At 57.3% G+C, this 16,901-nt stretch overlaps 1 protein-coding gene across 1 annotated transcript in view; it reads right to left on the bottom strand.

The window, feature by feature from the left end:
• LOC147097185 (disco-interacting protein 2 homolog B-like) overlaps window positions 1–16,901 on the bottom strand; it is a 159,564-nt gene that overhangs the window by 47,269 nt on the left and 95,394 nt on the right. The window contains exon 3 of the mRNA XM_085972544.1: window positions 2,014–2,085. Within this exon, the coding sequence (XP_085828670.1) occupies window positions 2,014–2,085 (72 nt within the window). The remainder of the gene's footprint in view (window positions 1–2,013; window positions 2,086–16,901) is intronic.

Genomic DNA, 16,901 nt, shown 5'->3' with positions numbered 1-16,901 from the left:
CCGCGTCTCTCGTACGGAGTGTGTGTCGTACCCCGCGTCTCTCGTACGGAGGGTGTGTCGTACCCCGCGTCTCTCGTACGGAGGGTGTGTCGTACCCCGCGTCTCTCGTACGGAGGGTGTGTCGTACCCACTGTCTCCCGTACGGAGGGTGTGTCGTACCCACTGTCTCCCGTACGGAGTGTGTGTCGTACCCCGTGTCTCTCGTACGGAGAGTGTGTAGCACCCGGTGTCTCTCGTACAGAGGGTGTGTCGTACCCCGTGTCTCTCGTACGGAGGGTGTGTCGTACCCGGTGTCTCACATACAGAGGGTGTGTCGTACCCACTGTCTCCCGTACGGAGTGTGTGTCGTACCCCGTGTCTCTCGTACGGAGAGTGTGTAGTACCCCGTGTCTCTCGTACGGAGGGTGTGTCGTACCCAGTGTCTCTCGTAAGGAGTGTGTGTCGTACCCTGTGTCTCTCGTACAGAGGGTGTGTCGTACCCCGTGTCTCTCGTACGGAGGGTGTGTCGTACCCGGTGTCTCTCGTACAGAGGGTGTGTCGTACCCACTGTCTCCCGTACGGAGGGTGTGTCGTACCCACTGTCTCCCGTACGGCGGGTGTGTCATACCCTGTGTCTCTCGTACGGAGGGTTGTGTCGTACCCCGTGTCTCTCGTACGGAGAGTGTGTAGTACCCCGTGTCTCTCGTACGGAGGGTGTGTCGTACCCCGTGTCTCTCGTACGGAGTGTGTGTCATACCCCGTGTCTCTCGTACGGAGAGTGTGTAGTACCCGGTGTCTCTCGTACGGCGGGTGTGTCGTACCCTGTGTTTCTCGTACGGAGGGTGTGTCGTACCCAGTGTCTCTCGTACGGAGTGTGTGTGTCGTACCCCGTGTCTCCCGTACGGAGGGTGTGTCGTACCCCGTGTCTCTCGTACGGAGGGTGTGTCGTACCCGGTGTCTCTCGTATGGAGGGTGTGTCGTACCCGGTGTCTCTCGTACGGAGAGTGTGTGGTACCCTGTGTCTCTCGTACGAAGGGTGTGTCGTACCCAGTGTCTCCCGTACGGAGGGTGTGTCGTACCCAGTGTCTCTCGTACGGAGTGTGTGCCGTACCCCGTGTCTCCCGTACGGAGGGTGTGTCCGTACCCCGTGTCTCTCGTACGGAGTGTGTGCCGTACCCCGTGTCTCCCGTACGGAGGGTGTGTCGTACCCCGTGTCTCTCATACGGAGGGCGTGTCGTACCCAGTGTCTCTCGTACGGAGTGTGTGTCGTACCCCGTGTCTCTCATACGGAGGGCGTGTCGTACCCAGTGTCTCTCGTACGGAGGGTGTGTCGTACCCAGTGTCTCTCGTACGGAGGGTGTGTCGTACCCCGTGTCTCTCGTACGGAGGGTGTGTCGTACCCGGTGTTCTCCCGTACGGAGGGTGTGTCGTACCCGGTGTCTCTCGTACGGAGGGTGTGTCGTACCCCGTGTCTCTCATACGGAGGGCGTGTCGTACCCAGTGTCTCTCGTACGGAGGGCGTGTCGTGCCCCGTGTCTCTCGTACGGAGTGCGTGTCGTGCCCAGTGTCTCTCGTACGGAGAGTGTGTAGTACCCGGTGTCTCTCGTACGGAGAGTGTGTCGTACCCTGTGTCTCCCGTACGGAGGGTGTGTCGTACCCAGTGTCTCCCGTACGGAGGGTGTGTCGTACCCTGTGTCTCTCGTACGGAGTGTGTGTAGTACCCGGTGTCTCTCGTACGGCGGGTGTGTCATACCCTGTGTCTCTCGTACGGAGGGTGTGTCGTACCCGGTGTCTCCCGTACGGAGGGTGTGTCGTACCCAGTGTCTCCCGTACGGAGGGTGTGTCGTACTCTGTGTCTCTCGTATGGAGGGTGTGTCGTACCCGGTGTCTCTCGTATGGAGGGTGTGTCGTACCCGGTGTCTCTCGTACGGAGAGTGTGTGGTACCCTGTGTCTCTCGTACGGAGGGTGTGTCGTACCCAGTGTCTCTCGTAAGGAGGGTGCATTGTACCTGTGTTATACAAGGTGAATCATACCTGGTGCCTGGGGTATGTAGGGGGCGAGGAGCTTTGCTCGTTTCTTATCATATCCCTTCTGCGTTATGTCGCCTGGAAGAGGGGAAATAAGTTTCCGTTAGACAGCGGCCCAGGGGCTGCCCCCGTTCAACACCCCGCCCAGCTCCGCTCCAGCCCGCTCTCCCGAAGGCTCCCGATCACTCCCAGAATGGGGTTTGGGGGATTGTTCAAAATGGGAGGGGGGGGGGGGGGGGGAAGGGGGAGAGTGGGAGGGTCCGGGGCAGGGGGAGTCAGGGAAGGCTGTGCTTGAGGCTGCATCTCTCGATCACAACACCAAATGGAGACAGAACCAGGAACCCACCAGTTAGACACGGCAGGACAAAGTCCGTGTGACATCGAACCCTCGCTCCCTCCCCCGCTCCACCCCCTCCCCCCCCAACTCAGATCAAACTTCCTCCCAAACACACACTGGCAAAGAGTCGAGGGCCAATTGCAAACCGGTTATTAATCACCGGAAGGCACTGTGAATAATTCTGCTGAGCTAAATGTGAACAAACACGGAGAGGGCGGAGGGAGGGGATCCCTGGAGAGCGGAGCCGGGTCCCCTTCGCCACAGACAGCTGGTCACAGAGCACACACACCGCCTCTTTATCGCAGCACAAACAGATGAGGTAATGGGGCTCCTCTCTGACAGCGAGGGATTTACTGGCTGCAAACTCGAGGGATTTCTCAGAGCAGAATCAGAACAGTCAGAGAGAGCGAGTGAGCGCCAGAGAGAGAGAGAGAGAGAGACAGCGCCAGAGAGAGAGAGAGAGACAGCGCGAGAGAGAGACAGCGCCAGAGAGAGAGAGACAGGGCCAGAGAGAGAGAGACAGCGCCAGAGAGAGAGAGAGAGAGAGACAGCGCCAGAGAGAGACAGCGCCAGAGAGACAGCGCCAGAGAGAGAGAGAGAGAGAGAGACAGCGCCAGAGAGAGAGAGACAGCGCCAGAGAGAGAGAGTGAGAGAGAGAGAGAGAGAGAGAGAGAGAGAGAGAGAGAGACAGCGCCAGAGAGAGAGAAACAGAAATGCATTTCCTCCTAAAATGCGAAAAATTCAACACATCAAGAAACATATTATTCAACAAGCTAAGCCAAACAACCCCAGATTTCAAGGAATTGGATGACCTGTCAAAATTGAGATTAGTCCTGGGAGAAGGAGACAGACCATACCTTGGGGCCAAATATGTAACAACATGTCACAACCTGAGGACTGTTTAAAATTAAGACTGTTTAAAATTAAGACTGTTTAAAATTAATATTGAACGTACCAAATGAAGTACAAAGACTGTTTAAAATTAATATTGTTTAAAAGTAATATTGTATGTACCCAACAAATGTCAAATCGATTGACACCTACAGAATGTTTGAAAATGTACCTTTTTGATATGTAAGCTTTGGCAATATGGTTCTCTGTAAACTTTCATGCCAATAAAGCATTTGAATTTGAATTTGAATTTGACAGCACCAGAGAGAGAGACAGCGCCAGAGAGAGAGACAGCGCCAGAGAGAGACAGCGCCAGAGAGAGAGACAGCGCCAGAGAGAGAGAGAGGGAGAGAGAGAGACAGAGAGAGAGAGAGAGAGAGAGAGAGAGAGACAGCGCCAGAGAGAGAGAGAGAGAGAGAGAGACAGCACCAGAGAGAGAGAGAGACAGCGCCAGAGAGAGAGAGAGACAGCGCCAGAGAGAGAGACAGCGCCAGAGAGAGAGACAGCGCCAGAGAGACAGCGCCAGAGAGAGAGAGAGAGAGAGAGAGAGACAGCGCCAGAGAGAGAGAGAGACAGCGCCAGAGAGAAAGAGAGAGAGAGAGAGAGAGAGACAGCGCCAGAGAGAGAGAGAGAGAGAGAGAGAGAGACAGCGCCAGAGAGAGAGAGAGAGAGAGAGAGACAGCGCCAGAGAGACAGCGCCAGAGAGAGAGAGCCAGCGCCAGAGAGAGACAGCGCCAGAGAGAGAGAGAGACAGCGCCAGAGAGAGAGAGACCATACCTTGGGGCCAAATATGTAACAACATGTCACAACCTGAGGACTGTTTAAAAGTAAGACTGTTTAAAATTAATATTGAACGTACCAAATGAAGTAGAAAGACTGTTTAAAATTAATATTGTTTAAAAGTAATATTGTATGTACCCAACAAATGTCAAATCGATTGACACCTACAGAATGTTGGAAAACTGTACCTTTTTGCTATGTAAGCTTTGGCAATATGGTTCTCTGTAAACTTTCATGCCAATAAAGCATTTGAACTAGAACTAGAACTAGAGAGAGAGAGAGAGAGAGAGAGAGAGAGAGAGACAGCGCCAGAGAGAGAGAGAGAGAGAGAGACAGCGCCAGAGAGAGAGAGAGACAGCGCCAGAGAGAGAGAGAGAGAGAGAGAGGGGTCAAAATTGGAGACAAACGCACCGATTTCTTCACCCAGAGAAGAGGCGTCCGGCAGGGCTGCAATTTGAGCCCGACCCTGTTCAACATATACATAAATGAATTAGCAGACATGCTGGAGCAAAGCGAGTCACCAGGTCTCCGTCTCCTGGATGGAGAAGTGAAGTCCCTGTTCTATGCGGACGACCTGGTTCTGCTGTCTCCCACAGAACAGGGATTACAGCAACAACTAGACCTACTCGACAAATACTGCCAAAATTGGGCTCTAACAGTAAATCTAAAGAAAACCAACATCATGATTTTCAGAAAAGACCCAGATGTCAGGAAAACAAATACCAGTTTACCCTCAGTGATACCACTATAGGACACACTATGAGCTACACCTACCTTGGTCTAACTATTACAGCATCAGGGAGCTTCAGCATAGCAGTGAATGCACTAAAAGAAAAAGCCCGAAGAGCCCTATATGCAATAAAAAGAAAATTCTACAACATCCAAATCCCAATCAAAATCTGGCTCAAAATTTTTGACAGCATAATCCTGCCCATTGCACTGTACTGTAGTGAAGTATGGGGCCCGCTAAATCACCAAAGCTACACTAAATGGGAAAAACACACAATAGAAGCCCTACATGCAGAATTCTGCCGAAGCATCCTTCGCACCCAAAGAAAAACGCCAACAAATGCATGCAGAGCCGAACTAGGCAGATACCCACTGATAATAAACATCCAAAAACGAGCACTAAACTTCCTAAATCACCTCAAATCTAGCTCCCCAGACACCCTTCATTTCAAAGCCTTTCAGACCCAAGAGCTAAACCCAGAAAAGAGTCCCCTGAGTCAGCTGCTACTGAAACTAAGTACTCAGCCGGACCCTGACCAGCCCCAGACCAACACAGCCGTCCAAACACCAATCCGAGTGAACCAAATCATTAAAAATGCAAAGAAACCTACCTGGAACATTGGAACAAAATAACCGAAAGCCAAAGCAGATTAGAATGTTACCGGGCCCTAAAAAGAGAATATAAACTGGCAGACTACCTCACGACCATCAGAGACACAAAACAGAGACAGACCCTCACCAGGTACAGACTAAGCGACCACCAACTGGAAATTGAAAAAGGCAGATACAAGAAATCCTGGCAGCCTAGAGAGAATAGAATATGCGATCAATGTCTGGCTGGCGAGGTTGAAACAGAAATGCATTTCCTCCTAAAATGCGAAAAATTCAACACATCAAGAAACATATTATTCAACAAGCTAAGCCAAACAACCCCAGATTTCAAGGAATTGGATGATCTGTCAAAATTGAGATTAGTCCTAGGAGAAGGAGACAGACCATACCTTGGGGCTAATATGTAACAACATGTCACAACCTGAGGACTGTTTAAAAGTAAGACTGTTTAAAATTAATATTGAACGTACCAAATGAAGTAGAAAGACTGTTTAAAATTAATATTGTTTAAAAGAAATATTGTATATACCCAACAAATGCCAAATCGATTGACACCTACAGAATGTTGGAAAACTGTACCTTTTTGCTATGTAAGCTTTGGCAATATGGTTCTCTGTAAACTTTCATGCCAATAAAGCATTTGAACTGAACTGAACTGAACTGAGAGAGACAGCGCCAGAGAGAGAGAGAGAGAGAGAGACAGCACCAGAGAGAGAGAGAGAGACAGCGCCAGAGAGAGAGAGAGAGATTGAGATCCTACATGCAGAATTCTGTAAAAGTATCCTCCGGACTCAAAGGAAAACAGTAAACAATGCATGCAGGGCGGAACTAGGCCAATATCCATTAATAATCACTATCCAAAAAAGAGCCACCAAATTTTGGAATCACCTTCAAATGAGCAACCCCCAATGCTATCACTACGACGCCCTGAAATGCCAAGAGCTGACCATAAAGAAGAATACCCTCAGTCAACTAGTCCTGGGACTCAGCGAAGTAACTACTAACAATAACCAGCCCCATGACAGGGTAACACAAAGAATTCGACCCAACACAATCGTCGCTAAGCAAAAGGAAAAATATCTGACATATTGGGCAGAAACAACAAAAACCCAAAGCAAACTCAATTGCTACTTGGCCTAAACAGACAATACAACATGGCTGATTACCTGACCATGGTAAAGGATAACAAACTGAGAAGATCCTTGACAAGGTACAGACTTAGCGAACATAGCCTAGCGATCGAAAAAGGCAGACACAGGCAGACAAGGCTGCCAAGAGAAGACAGGATATGCTCTCACTGCAGTCAGGGGAGTAGTGGAGACAGAGATGCACTTCCTCACAGCCTGTGAAAAATATCAGGGCATCAGGGAGAATTTCTACCAAAAATTCTCACAAAAATGCCCTGAATTCAGAAATCTGAATGACAACCAAAAACTCCCATACCTACTGGGAGAGGAGAGAAGCTGTGTGAGAGACAGCGCCAGAGAGAGCGAGAGAGACAGCGCCAGAGAGAGCTGAGAGAGACAGCGCCAGAGAGAGAGAGACAGCGCCAGAGAGAGAGCGAGAGCGCCAGAGAGAGCGATGAGCGCCAGAGAGAGAGCGAGAGCGCCAGAGAGCGAGCGCCAGAGAGAGCGCGCCAGAGAGAGAGCGCCAGAGAAAGGAGAGAGAGAGAGAAGCGCCAGAGAGAGAGAGCGCGCCAGAGAGAGAGAGAGAGAGAGAAGCGCCAGAGAGAGAGAGCACCAGAGAGAGAGAGAGAGAGAGCGCCAGAGAGAGAGAGAGAGAGAGAGAGCGCCAGAGAGAGAGAGAGCACGCCAGAGAGAGCGAGCGCCAGAGAGAGAGCGAGCGTGGAAGCGCCAGAGAGAGACAGCGCCAGAGGAGAGAGAGCGCCAGAGAGAGAGAGAGAGAGCGCCAGAGAGAGAGAGAGAGAAGCGCGCCAGAGAGAGAGAGAGAGAGAGCGCGCCAGAGAGAGAGCGCGCCAGAGAGAGAGCGCCAGAGAGAGAGAGAGCGCCAGAGAGAGAGAGAGAGCGCCAGAAAGAGAGAGAGCGCCAGAGAGAGAGAGCGCCAGAGAGAGAGCGAGCGCCAGAGAGAGAGAGAGCGCCAGAGAGAGAGAGAGCGCCAGAGAGAGAGAGAGAACGCCAGAGAGAGAGAGAGAGAGAGCGCCAGAGAGAGAGAGAGAGAGCGCCAGAGAGAGAGAGAGAGAGAGAGAGCGCCAGAGAGAGAGAGCGCCAGAGAGAAAGAGAGAGAGCGCCAGAGAGAGAGAGAGAGAGAGAGCGCCAGAGAGAGAGAGAGAGAGAGAGAGAGAGAGAGCTGCCAGAGAGAGAGAGAGAGCGCCAGAGAGAGAGAGAGCCAGAGAGAGAGAGAGAGAGCGCCAGAGAGAGAGAGAGAGAGCGCCAGAGAGAGAGAGAGAGAGCGCCAGAGAGAGAGAGAGAGAGAGCGCCAGAGAGAGAGAGAGAGCGCGCCAGAGAGAGAGAGCGCCAGAGAGAGAGAGAGCGCCAGAGAGAGAGAGAGAGGCGCCAGAGAGAGAGAGCGCCAGAGAGAGAGAGCGCCAGAGAGAGAGAGAGCGCCAGAGAGAGAGAGAGAGAGCGCCAGAGAGAGAGAGAGCGCCAGAGAGAGAGAGAGCGCCAGAGAGAGAGAGCGCCAGAGAGAGAGAGCGCCAGAGAGAAGAGAGAGAGCGCCAGAGAGCGAGAGCGCCAGAGAGCCAGAGAGAGAGAGAGAAGCGCAGAGAGAGAGAGAGAGCGCGCCAGAGAGAGAGAGAGAGAGAGCGCCAGAGAGAGAGAGAGAGAGCGCGCCAGAGAGAGAGAGAGAGGAGCGCCAGAGAGAGAGAGAGCGCGCGAGAGAGAGAGAGCGCCAGAGAGAGAGAGAGAGAGAGAGAGAGAGCGAGAGAGAGAGAGAGCGCCAGAGAGAGAGAGAGAGCGCCAGAGAGCGCCAGAGAGAGAGAGAGCGCGCCAGAGAGAGCGCCAGAGAGCGAGCGCCAGAGAGAGAGAGAGCGCCAGAGAGAGAGAGAGCGCGCCAGAGAGAGCGCCAGAGAGCGAGCGCCAGAGAGAGAGAGAGAGCGCGCCAGAGAGAGCGAGCGAGCGCCAGAGAGAGAGCGAGCGAGCGCCAGAGAGAGAGCGAGCGAGCGCCAGAGAGAGAGCGAGCGAGCGCAGAGAGAGAGCGATGCGAGCGCCAGAGAGAGAGCGAGCGAGCGCCAGAGAGAGTGAGCGAGCGCCAGAGAGAGAGCGAGCGCCAGAGAGAGAGAGAGCGAGCGCCAGAGAGAGAGAGAGCGAGCGCCAGAGAGAGAGAGCGAGCGCCAGAGAGAGAGAGAGAGCGCCAGAGAGAGAGCGAGCGCCAGAGAGAGAGAGCGAGCGCCAGAGAGAGAGCGAGCGCCAGAGAGAGAGCGAGCGCCAGAGAGAGCGAGCGCCAGAGAGAGCGAGCGAGCGCCAGAGAGAGAGAGAGAGCGAGCGCCAGAGAGAGAGAGAGCGAGCGCCAGAGAGAGAGAGAGCGAGCGCCAGAGAGAGAGCGAGCGCCAGAGAGAGCGAGCGAGCGCCAGAGAGAGCGATGCGAGCGCCAGAGAGAGAGAGCGAGCGCCAGAGAGAGAGAGCGAGCGCCAGAGAGAGAGAGCGAGCGCCAGAGAGAGAGCGAGGCGAGCGCCAGAGAGAGCGAGCGCCAGAGAGAGAGAGCGAGCGCCAGAGAGAGCGAGCGCCAGAGAGAGAGCGAGCGCCAGAGAGAGAGCGAGCGCCAGAGAGAGAGAGCGAGCGCCAGAGAGAGAGAGAGCGAGCGCAGAGAGAGAGAGAGCGAGCGCCAGAGAGAGAGAGCGAGCGCCAGAGAGAGAGAGAGCGAGCGCCAGAGAGAGAGCGAGCGCCAGAGAGAGAGAGAGCGAGCGCCAGAGAGAGAGAGAGAGCGAGCGCCAGAGAGAGAGAGCGAGCGCCAGAGAGAGAGAGAGAGAGCGAGCGCCAGAGAGAGAGAGAGAGAGCGAGCGCCAGAGAGAGAGAGAGCGAGCGCCAGAGAGAGAGAGAGCGAGCGCCAGAGAGAGAGAGCGAGGGAGCGCCAGAGAGCGAGGGAGCGCCAGAGAGAGAGCGAGCGAGCGCCAGAGAGAGAGCGAGCGAGCGCCAGAGAGAGAGCGAGCGAGCGCCAGAGAGAGAGCGAGCGAGCGCCAGAGAGAGAGCGAGCGAGCGCCAGAGAGAGAGCGAGCGAGCGCCAGAGAGAGAGCGAAGGCGAGCGGCCAGAGAGAGAGCGAGCGAGCGCCAGAGAGAGAGCGAGCGAGCGCCAGAGAGAGAGCGAGCGAGCGCCAGAGAGAGAGCGAGCGAGCGCCAGAGAGAGAGCGAGCGAGCGCCAGAGAGAGAGCGAAGCGAGCGCCAGAGAGAGAGCGAGCGAGCGCCAGAGAGAGAGCGAGCGAGCGCCAGAGAGAGAGCGAGCGAGCGCCAGAGAGAGAGCGAGCGAGCGCCAGAGAGAGAGCGAGCGAGCGCCAGAGAGAGAGCGAGCGAGCGCCAGAGAGAGAGCGAGCGAGCGCCAGAGAGAGAGCGAGCGAGCGCCAGAGAGAGAGCGAGCGAGCGCCAGAGAGAGAGCGAGCGAGCGCCAGAGAGAGAGCGAGCGAGCGCCAGAGGAGAGAGCGAGCGAGCGCCAGAGAGAGAGCGAGCGAGCGCCAGAGAGAGAGCGAGCGAGCGCCAGAGAGAGAGCGAGGCGAGCGCCAGAGAGAGAGCGAGCGAGCGCCAGAGAGAGAGCGAGCGAGCGCCAGAGAGAGAGCGAGCGAGCGCCAGAGATGAGAGCGAGCGAGCGCCAGAGAGAGAGCGAGCGAGCGCCAGAGAGAGAGCGAGCGAGCGCCAGAGAGAGAGCGAGCGAGCGCCAGAGAGAGAGCGAGGCGAGCGCCAGAGAGAGAGAGAGAGCGAGCGCCAGAGAGAGAGAGAGAGCGAGCGCCAGAGAGAGAGAGCGAGCGCCAGAGAGAGAGAGAGCGAGCGCCAGAGAGAGAGAGCGAGCGCGCCAGAGAGAGAGAGCGAGCGCCAGAGAGAGAGAGAGCGAGCGCCAGAGAGAGAGAGAGCGAGCGCCAGAGAGAGAGAGAGCGAGCGCCAGAGAGAGAGCGAGCGCCAGAGAGAGAGAGCGAGCGCCAGAGAGCAGAGAGCGAGCGCCAGAGAGAGAGAGCGAGCGCCAGAGAGAGCGAGCGAGCGCCAGAGAGAGCGAGCGCCAGAGAGAGAGAGCGAGCGCCAGAGAGAGAGAGAGCGAGCGCCAGAGAGAGAGCGAGCGCCAGAGAGAGAGCGAGCGCCAGAGAAGAGAGCGAGCGCCAGAGAGAGAGAGAGAGCGAGCGCCAGAGAGGAGAGAGAGCGAGCGCCAGAAGAGAGAGAGAGCGAGCGCCAGAGAGAGAGAGAGAGCGAGCGCCAGAGAGAGAGAGAGAGCGAGCGCCAGAGAGAGAGAGAGCGAGCGCCAGAGAGAGAGAGAGAGCGAGCGCCAGAGAGAGAGAGAGAGCGAGCGCCAGAGAGAGAGAGCGAGAGCGAGCGCCAGAGAGAGAGAGAGAGCGAGCGCCAGAGAGAGAGAGAGAGCGAGCGCCAGAGAGAGAGAGAGAGCGAGCGCCAGAGAGGAGAGCGAGCGCCAGAGAGAGAGAGAGCGAGCGCCAGAGAGAGAGAGCGAGCGCCAGAGAGAGAGAGAGAGCGAGCGCCAGAGAGAGAGAGAGCGAGCGCCAGAGAGAGAGGAGAGCGAGCGCCAGAGAGAGAGCGAGCGCCAGAGAGAGAGAGCGAGCGCCAGAGAGAGAGAGAGCAAGCGCCAGAGAGAGAGAGAGCGAGCGCCAGAGAGAGAGAGAGCGAAGCCGAGCGCCAGAGAGAGAGAGAGAGCGAGCGCCAGAGAGAGAGGAGAGAGAGCGAGCGCCAGAGAGAGAGAGAGAGCGAGCGCCAGAGTGAGAGAGAGCGAGCGCCAGAGAGAGAGAGAGCGCCAGAGAGAGAGAGCGAGCGCCAGAGAGAGAGCGAGCGCCAGAGAGAGAGAGAGCGAGCGCCAGAGAGAGAGAGCGAGCGCCAGAGAGAGAGAGCGAGCGCCAGAGAGAGAGAGCGAAGCGAGCGCCAGAGAGAGAGCGAGCGCCAGAGAGAGAGCGAGAGCGAGCGCCAGAGAGAGAGCGAGCGCCAGAGAGACGAGCGAGCGCCAGAGAGAGGAGGCGAGCGCCAGAGAGAGAGCGAGCGCCAGAGAGAGAGCGAGCGCCAGAGAGAGAGCGAGCGCAGAGAGAGAGACGAGCGCCAGAGAGAGGAGCGAGCGCCTAGAGAGCGAGCGCCAGAGAGAGAGCGAGCAAGCGCCAGAGAGAGAGAGAGCGAGCGCCAGAGAGAGAGAGAGAGCTGAGCGCCAGAGAGAGAGAGAGCGTAGCGCCAGAGAGAGAGCGAGCGCCAGCGAGAGAGAGAGCGAGCGCCAGAGAGAGAGAGAGAGCGAGCGCCAGAGAGAGAGAGAGAGCGAGCGCCAGAGAGAGAGAGCGAGCGCCAGAGAGAGAGAGAGCGAGCGCCAGAGAGAGAGAGAGCGAGCGCCAGAGAGAGAGAGCGAGCGCCAGAGAGAGAGCGGAGCGCCAGAGAGAGAGAGAGCGAGCGCCAGAGAGAGAGAGAGCGAGCACCAGAGAGAGAGAGAGAGAGCGAGCGCAGCGAGAGAGAGAGCGGCGCCAGAGAGAGAGAGAGAGCCAGAGCGCCAGAGAGAGAGAGAGAGCGAGCGCCAGAGAGAGAGAGAGAGCGAGCGCCAGAGAGAGAGAGAGAGAGAGCGCGCGAGTGCCAGAGAGAGAGCGAGCGCCAGAGAGGAGAGAGAGAGAGAGAGAGAGAGCGAGCGCCAGAGAGAGAGAGAGAGAGAGAGAGAGAGAGAGAGCGCCAGAGAGAGAGAGAGACACACAGAGAGTGGTTATAGAGATCTCGGAGGGGTTGTCGTGGTTGGAGGAGGTTACAGAGATAGGGAGGGTTGTAGGGGGCTGGAGGAGGTTACAGAGATAGGGAGGGGTGTAGGTGGCTGGAGGAGGTTACAGAGATAGGGAGGGGTGTAGGGGCTGGAGGAGGTTACAGAGATAGGGAGGGGTGTAGGGGGGCTGGAGGAGGTTGCAGAGATAGGGAGGGTTGTAGGGGGCTGGAGGAGGTTACAGAGATAGGGAGGGTTGTCGGGGGCTGGAGGAGGTTACAGAGATAGGGAGGGTTGTAGGGGGCTGGAGGCGGTTACAGAGATAGGGAGGGTTGTAGGGGGCTGGAGGAGGTTACAGAGATAGGGAGTGTTGTAGGGGCTGCAGGAGGTTACAGAGATAGGGAGGGTTGTAGGGGCTGGAGGAGGTTACAGAGATAGGAGGGTTGTTGGGGCTGGAGGGCGGTTACAGAGATAGGGAGGGTTGTAGGGGGCTGGAGGAGGTTACAGAGATAGGGAGGGTTGTAGGGGGCTGGAGGAGGTTACAGAGATAGTGAGGGTTGTAGGGGGCTGGAGGAGGTTACAGAGATAGGGAGGGTTGTAGGGGCTGGAGGAGGTTACAGAGATAGGGAGGGTTGTAGGGGCTGGAGGAGGTTACAGAGATAGGGAGGGTTGTAGGGGGCTGGAGGAGGTTACAGAGATAGGGAGGGTTGTAGGGACTGGAGGAGTTTACAGAGATAGGGAGGGGTGTAGGGGGCTGGAGGAGGTTACAGAGACAGTGACAGGGTAACACAAAGGAATTCGACCCAACACAATCGTCGCTAAGCAAAAGGAAAAATATCTGACATATTGGGCAGAAACAACAAAAACCCAAAGCAAACTCAATTGCTACTTGGCCCTAAACAGACAATACAACATAGCTGATTACCTGACCATGGTAAAGGATAACAAACTGAGAAGAACCTTGACAAGGTACAGACTTAGCGAACATAGCCTAGCGATCGAAAAAGGCAGACACAGGCAGACCAGGCTGCCAAGAGAGGACAGGATATGCTCTCACTGCAGTCAGGGAGTGGTGGAGACAGAGATGCACTTCCTCACAGCTTGTGGAAAATATCAGGGCATCAGGGAGAATTTCTACCAAAAATTCTCACAAATATGCCCTGATTTCAGAAATCTGAATGACAACCAAAAACTCCCATTCCTACTGGGAGAGGAGAGAAGCTGTATAACACTGGCGGCGCACTATGTTACAGCTTGCCATGAACAGAGGGACAACCAGTAAACTAAGAAAAAAATATATATAGACAATGCGAATGTATGTTTATACACTCAGGGATATACCTGTTTATACACTGTATGAATAGAACTGCGTTTATGTGCTAAACCATAAATGTATTTTGATGCTTTGGCAACATAAGATGTGACTTATCATGCCAATAAAGCGATTTAAATTGTAAAAAAAAAAAAAAATTGATAGGGAGGGGTGTAGGGGGCTGGAGGAGGTTACAGAGATAGGGAGGGGGAGCGAGGAAGGATTTGAACAGGAGGAGGAGAATTTTAAAATCGAGGCGTTGTCGAAGCGGGAGCCAATGTAGGTCATTGAGCAACGTGTTGGGTGATGGGTGAACAGGACTCGGTGCGAGTTAGGACACGGCGGGGGGGGGGGGGGGCAGAAGTTTACAGAGGGGGTGGGGGGGGGGGGGGGGGGGGGAGATTGGCGGCCGGCCAGATCATCACACAAACACACACAGACCGAGCCTGGCACTAGGGGTAGGTTCGAGGGCGAAGCAGGGAGCCGGGGATCTTGCATTGAGCCCCAAGGATATACTCCATCAGAGATCCTGTGCACCCAGAATCCCAGCTCCTTGCCCTGCCCTGATCTACAATCTGGAAAAAAAGCCACAGTCCGCTTTCCCTCCCCCACCCCCATCTCCCCTCTCAAAAGGAGCTTAACATCCCATATCCTGGCAGCGATTCAGTCCCACCGCACGATAAATCCTCGTCCAGCCTGCCAAGATGTGCTGGGTTTGATTCAGGGACGAGATGTGAACTGCAAGCTAAGGGGAAAAGCATATCCACACAGCATTGAAATTACCAGGACATGTTCGTCCAAATAAAACTGCTCCTTTTACACACTGTGAGCTGGCAGCGAGTGTGGGGACCGAGCCTTGGGAAACGCACTCACTCAATGCTCTCTCTCTCACACTCACACACACTCGCACCCACCTCGCTCACACACACTCGCACGCACCTCGTTCTTACTCCTCGCACACTCACACGCATACTCAGCTCGCGCACATACACTCGCACCTCGAACACATACACATTCGCACCTCGCTCGCACCCACACAAACTCGCACTTACAAACTCGCACACAGCTCGCACACATACACACTCACACACAACTCGCTCACAAACACACACTTGCATGTGCCTCGCTCTCACACTCACAACCGAACCTCTCTCACAATCGCACCTGCACCTCACACACGCACTCATCCTCTCTCACTCTCTGGTCGGGGATTGTCTGAAGATTCTGCACGGTGAGAATTCATGACAATTTTCTCTTTGACGTCAGTGGGTGATGGCGTCAGTGATTCCTGCTGCGTCACCTCAAACACACAGAATGTCAGTGAGTCACTCCCTGCCCACGGTTTATCCGCTATCCCACTTAACCCAACTGTTCAAGCTTCAACACACCCACTCAGAGATTTTATTAGGAGTTAAGTTACACAAATCACTGCAATATCCATGCGAGCGCGAGAGACGGGGGACCGAGCGCGAGAGACGGGGGACCGAGCGCGAGAGACGGGGGACCGAGCGCGAGAGACGGGGGACAGAGCGCGAGAGACGGGGGACAGAGCGCGAGAGACGGGGGACAGAGCGCGAGAGACGGGGGACAGAGCGCGAGAGACGGGGGACAGAGCGCGAGAGACGGGGGACAGAGCGCGAGAGACGGGGGACAGAGCGCGAGAGACGGGGGACAGAGCGCGAGAGACGGGGGACAGAGCGCGAGAGACGGGGGACAGAGCGCGAGAGACGGGGGACAGAGCGCGAGAGACGGGGGACAGAGCGCGAGAGACGGGGGACAGAGCGCGAGAGACGGGGGACAGAGCGCGAGAGACGGGGGACAGAGCGCGAGAGACGGGGGACAGAGCGCGAGAGACGGGGGACAGAGCGCGAGAGACGGGGGACAGAGCGCGAGAGACGGGGGACAGAGCGCGAGAGACGGGGGACAGAGCGCGAGAGACGGGGGACAGAGCGCGAGAGACGGGGGACAGAGCGCGAGAGACGGGGGACAGAGCGCGAGAGACGGGGGACAGAGCGCGAGAGACGGGGGACAGAGCGCGAGAGACGGGGGACAGAGCGCGAGAGACGGGGGACAGAGCGCGAGAGACGGGGGACAGAGCGCGAGAGACGGGGGACAGAGCGCGAGAGACGGGGGACAGAGCGCGAGAGACGGGGGACAGAGCGCGAGAGACGGGGGACAGAGCGCGAGAGACGGGGGACAGAGCGCGAGAGACGGGGGACAGAGCGCGAGAGACGGGGGACAGAGCGCGAGAGACGGGGGACAGAGCGCGAGAGACGGGGGACAGAGCGCGAGAGACGGGGGACAGAGCGCGAGAGACGGGGGACAGAGCGCGAGAGACGGGGGACAGAGCGCGAGAGACGGGGGACAGAGCGCGAGAGACGGGGGACAGAGCGCGAGAGACGGGGGACAGAGCGCGAGAGACGGGGGACAGAGCGCGAGAGACGGGGGACAGAGCGCGAGAGACGGGGGACAGAGCGCGAGAGACGGGGGACAGAGCGCGAGAGACGGGGGACAGAGCGCGAGAGACGGGGGACAGAGCGCGAGAGACGGGGGACAGAGCGCGAGAGACGGGGGACAGAGCGCGAGAGACGGGGGACAGAGCGCGAGAGACGGGGGACAGAGCGCGAGAGACGGGGGACAGAGCGCGAGAGACGGGGGACAGAGCGCGAGAGACGGGGGACAGAGCGCGAGAGACGGGGGACAGAGCGCGAGAGACGGGGGACAGAGCGCGAGAGACGGGGGACAGAGCGCGAGAGACGGGGGACAGAGCGCGAGAGACGGGGGACAGAGCGCGAGAGACGGGGGACAGAGCGCGAGAGACGGGGGACAGAGCGCGAGAGACGGGGGACAGAGCGCGAGAGACGGGGGACAGAGCGCGAGAGACGGGGGACAGAGCGCGAGAGACGGGGGACAGAGCGCGAGAGACGGGGGACAGAGCGCGAGAGACGGGGGACAGAGCGCGAGAGACGGGGGACAGAGCGCGAGAGACGGGGGACAGAGCGCGAGAGACGGGGGACAGAGCGCGAGAGACGGGGGACAGAGCGCGAGAGACGGGGGACAGAGCGCGAGAGACGGGGGACAGAGCGCGAGAGACGGGGGACAGAGCGCGAGAGACGGGGGACAGAGCGCGAGAGACGGGGGACAGAGCGCGAGAGACGGGGGACAGAGCGCGAGAGACGGGGGACAGAGCGCGAGAGACGGGGGACAGAGCGCGAGAGACGGGGGACAGAGCGCGAGAGACGGGGGACAGAGCGCGAGAGACGGGGGACAGAGCGCGAGAGACGGGGGACAGAGCGCGAGAGACGGGGGACAGAGCGCGAGAGACGGGGGACAGAGCGCGAGAGACGGGGGACAGAGCGCGAGAGACGGGGGACAGGGTCAGAGAGAGAGAGCAAGACAGAGAGAAAGCAGAGT

Source organism: Somniosus microcephalus, chromosome 33 (genome assembly GCF_052327205.1).
Source record: "Somniosus microcephalus isolate GS21.2 chromosome 33, FLI_Smic_1.0, whole genome shotgun sequence".
Classification (NCBI taxonomy): Eukaryota; Metazoa; Chordata; class Chondrichthyes; order Squaliformes; family Somniosidae; genus Somniosus; species Somniosus microcephalus.
The sequence above is the reverse complement of the archived record's forward strand: the minus strand, read 5'-3'. Positions and strand labels throughout refer to the sequence as shown.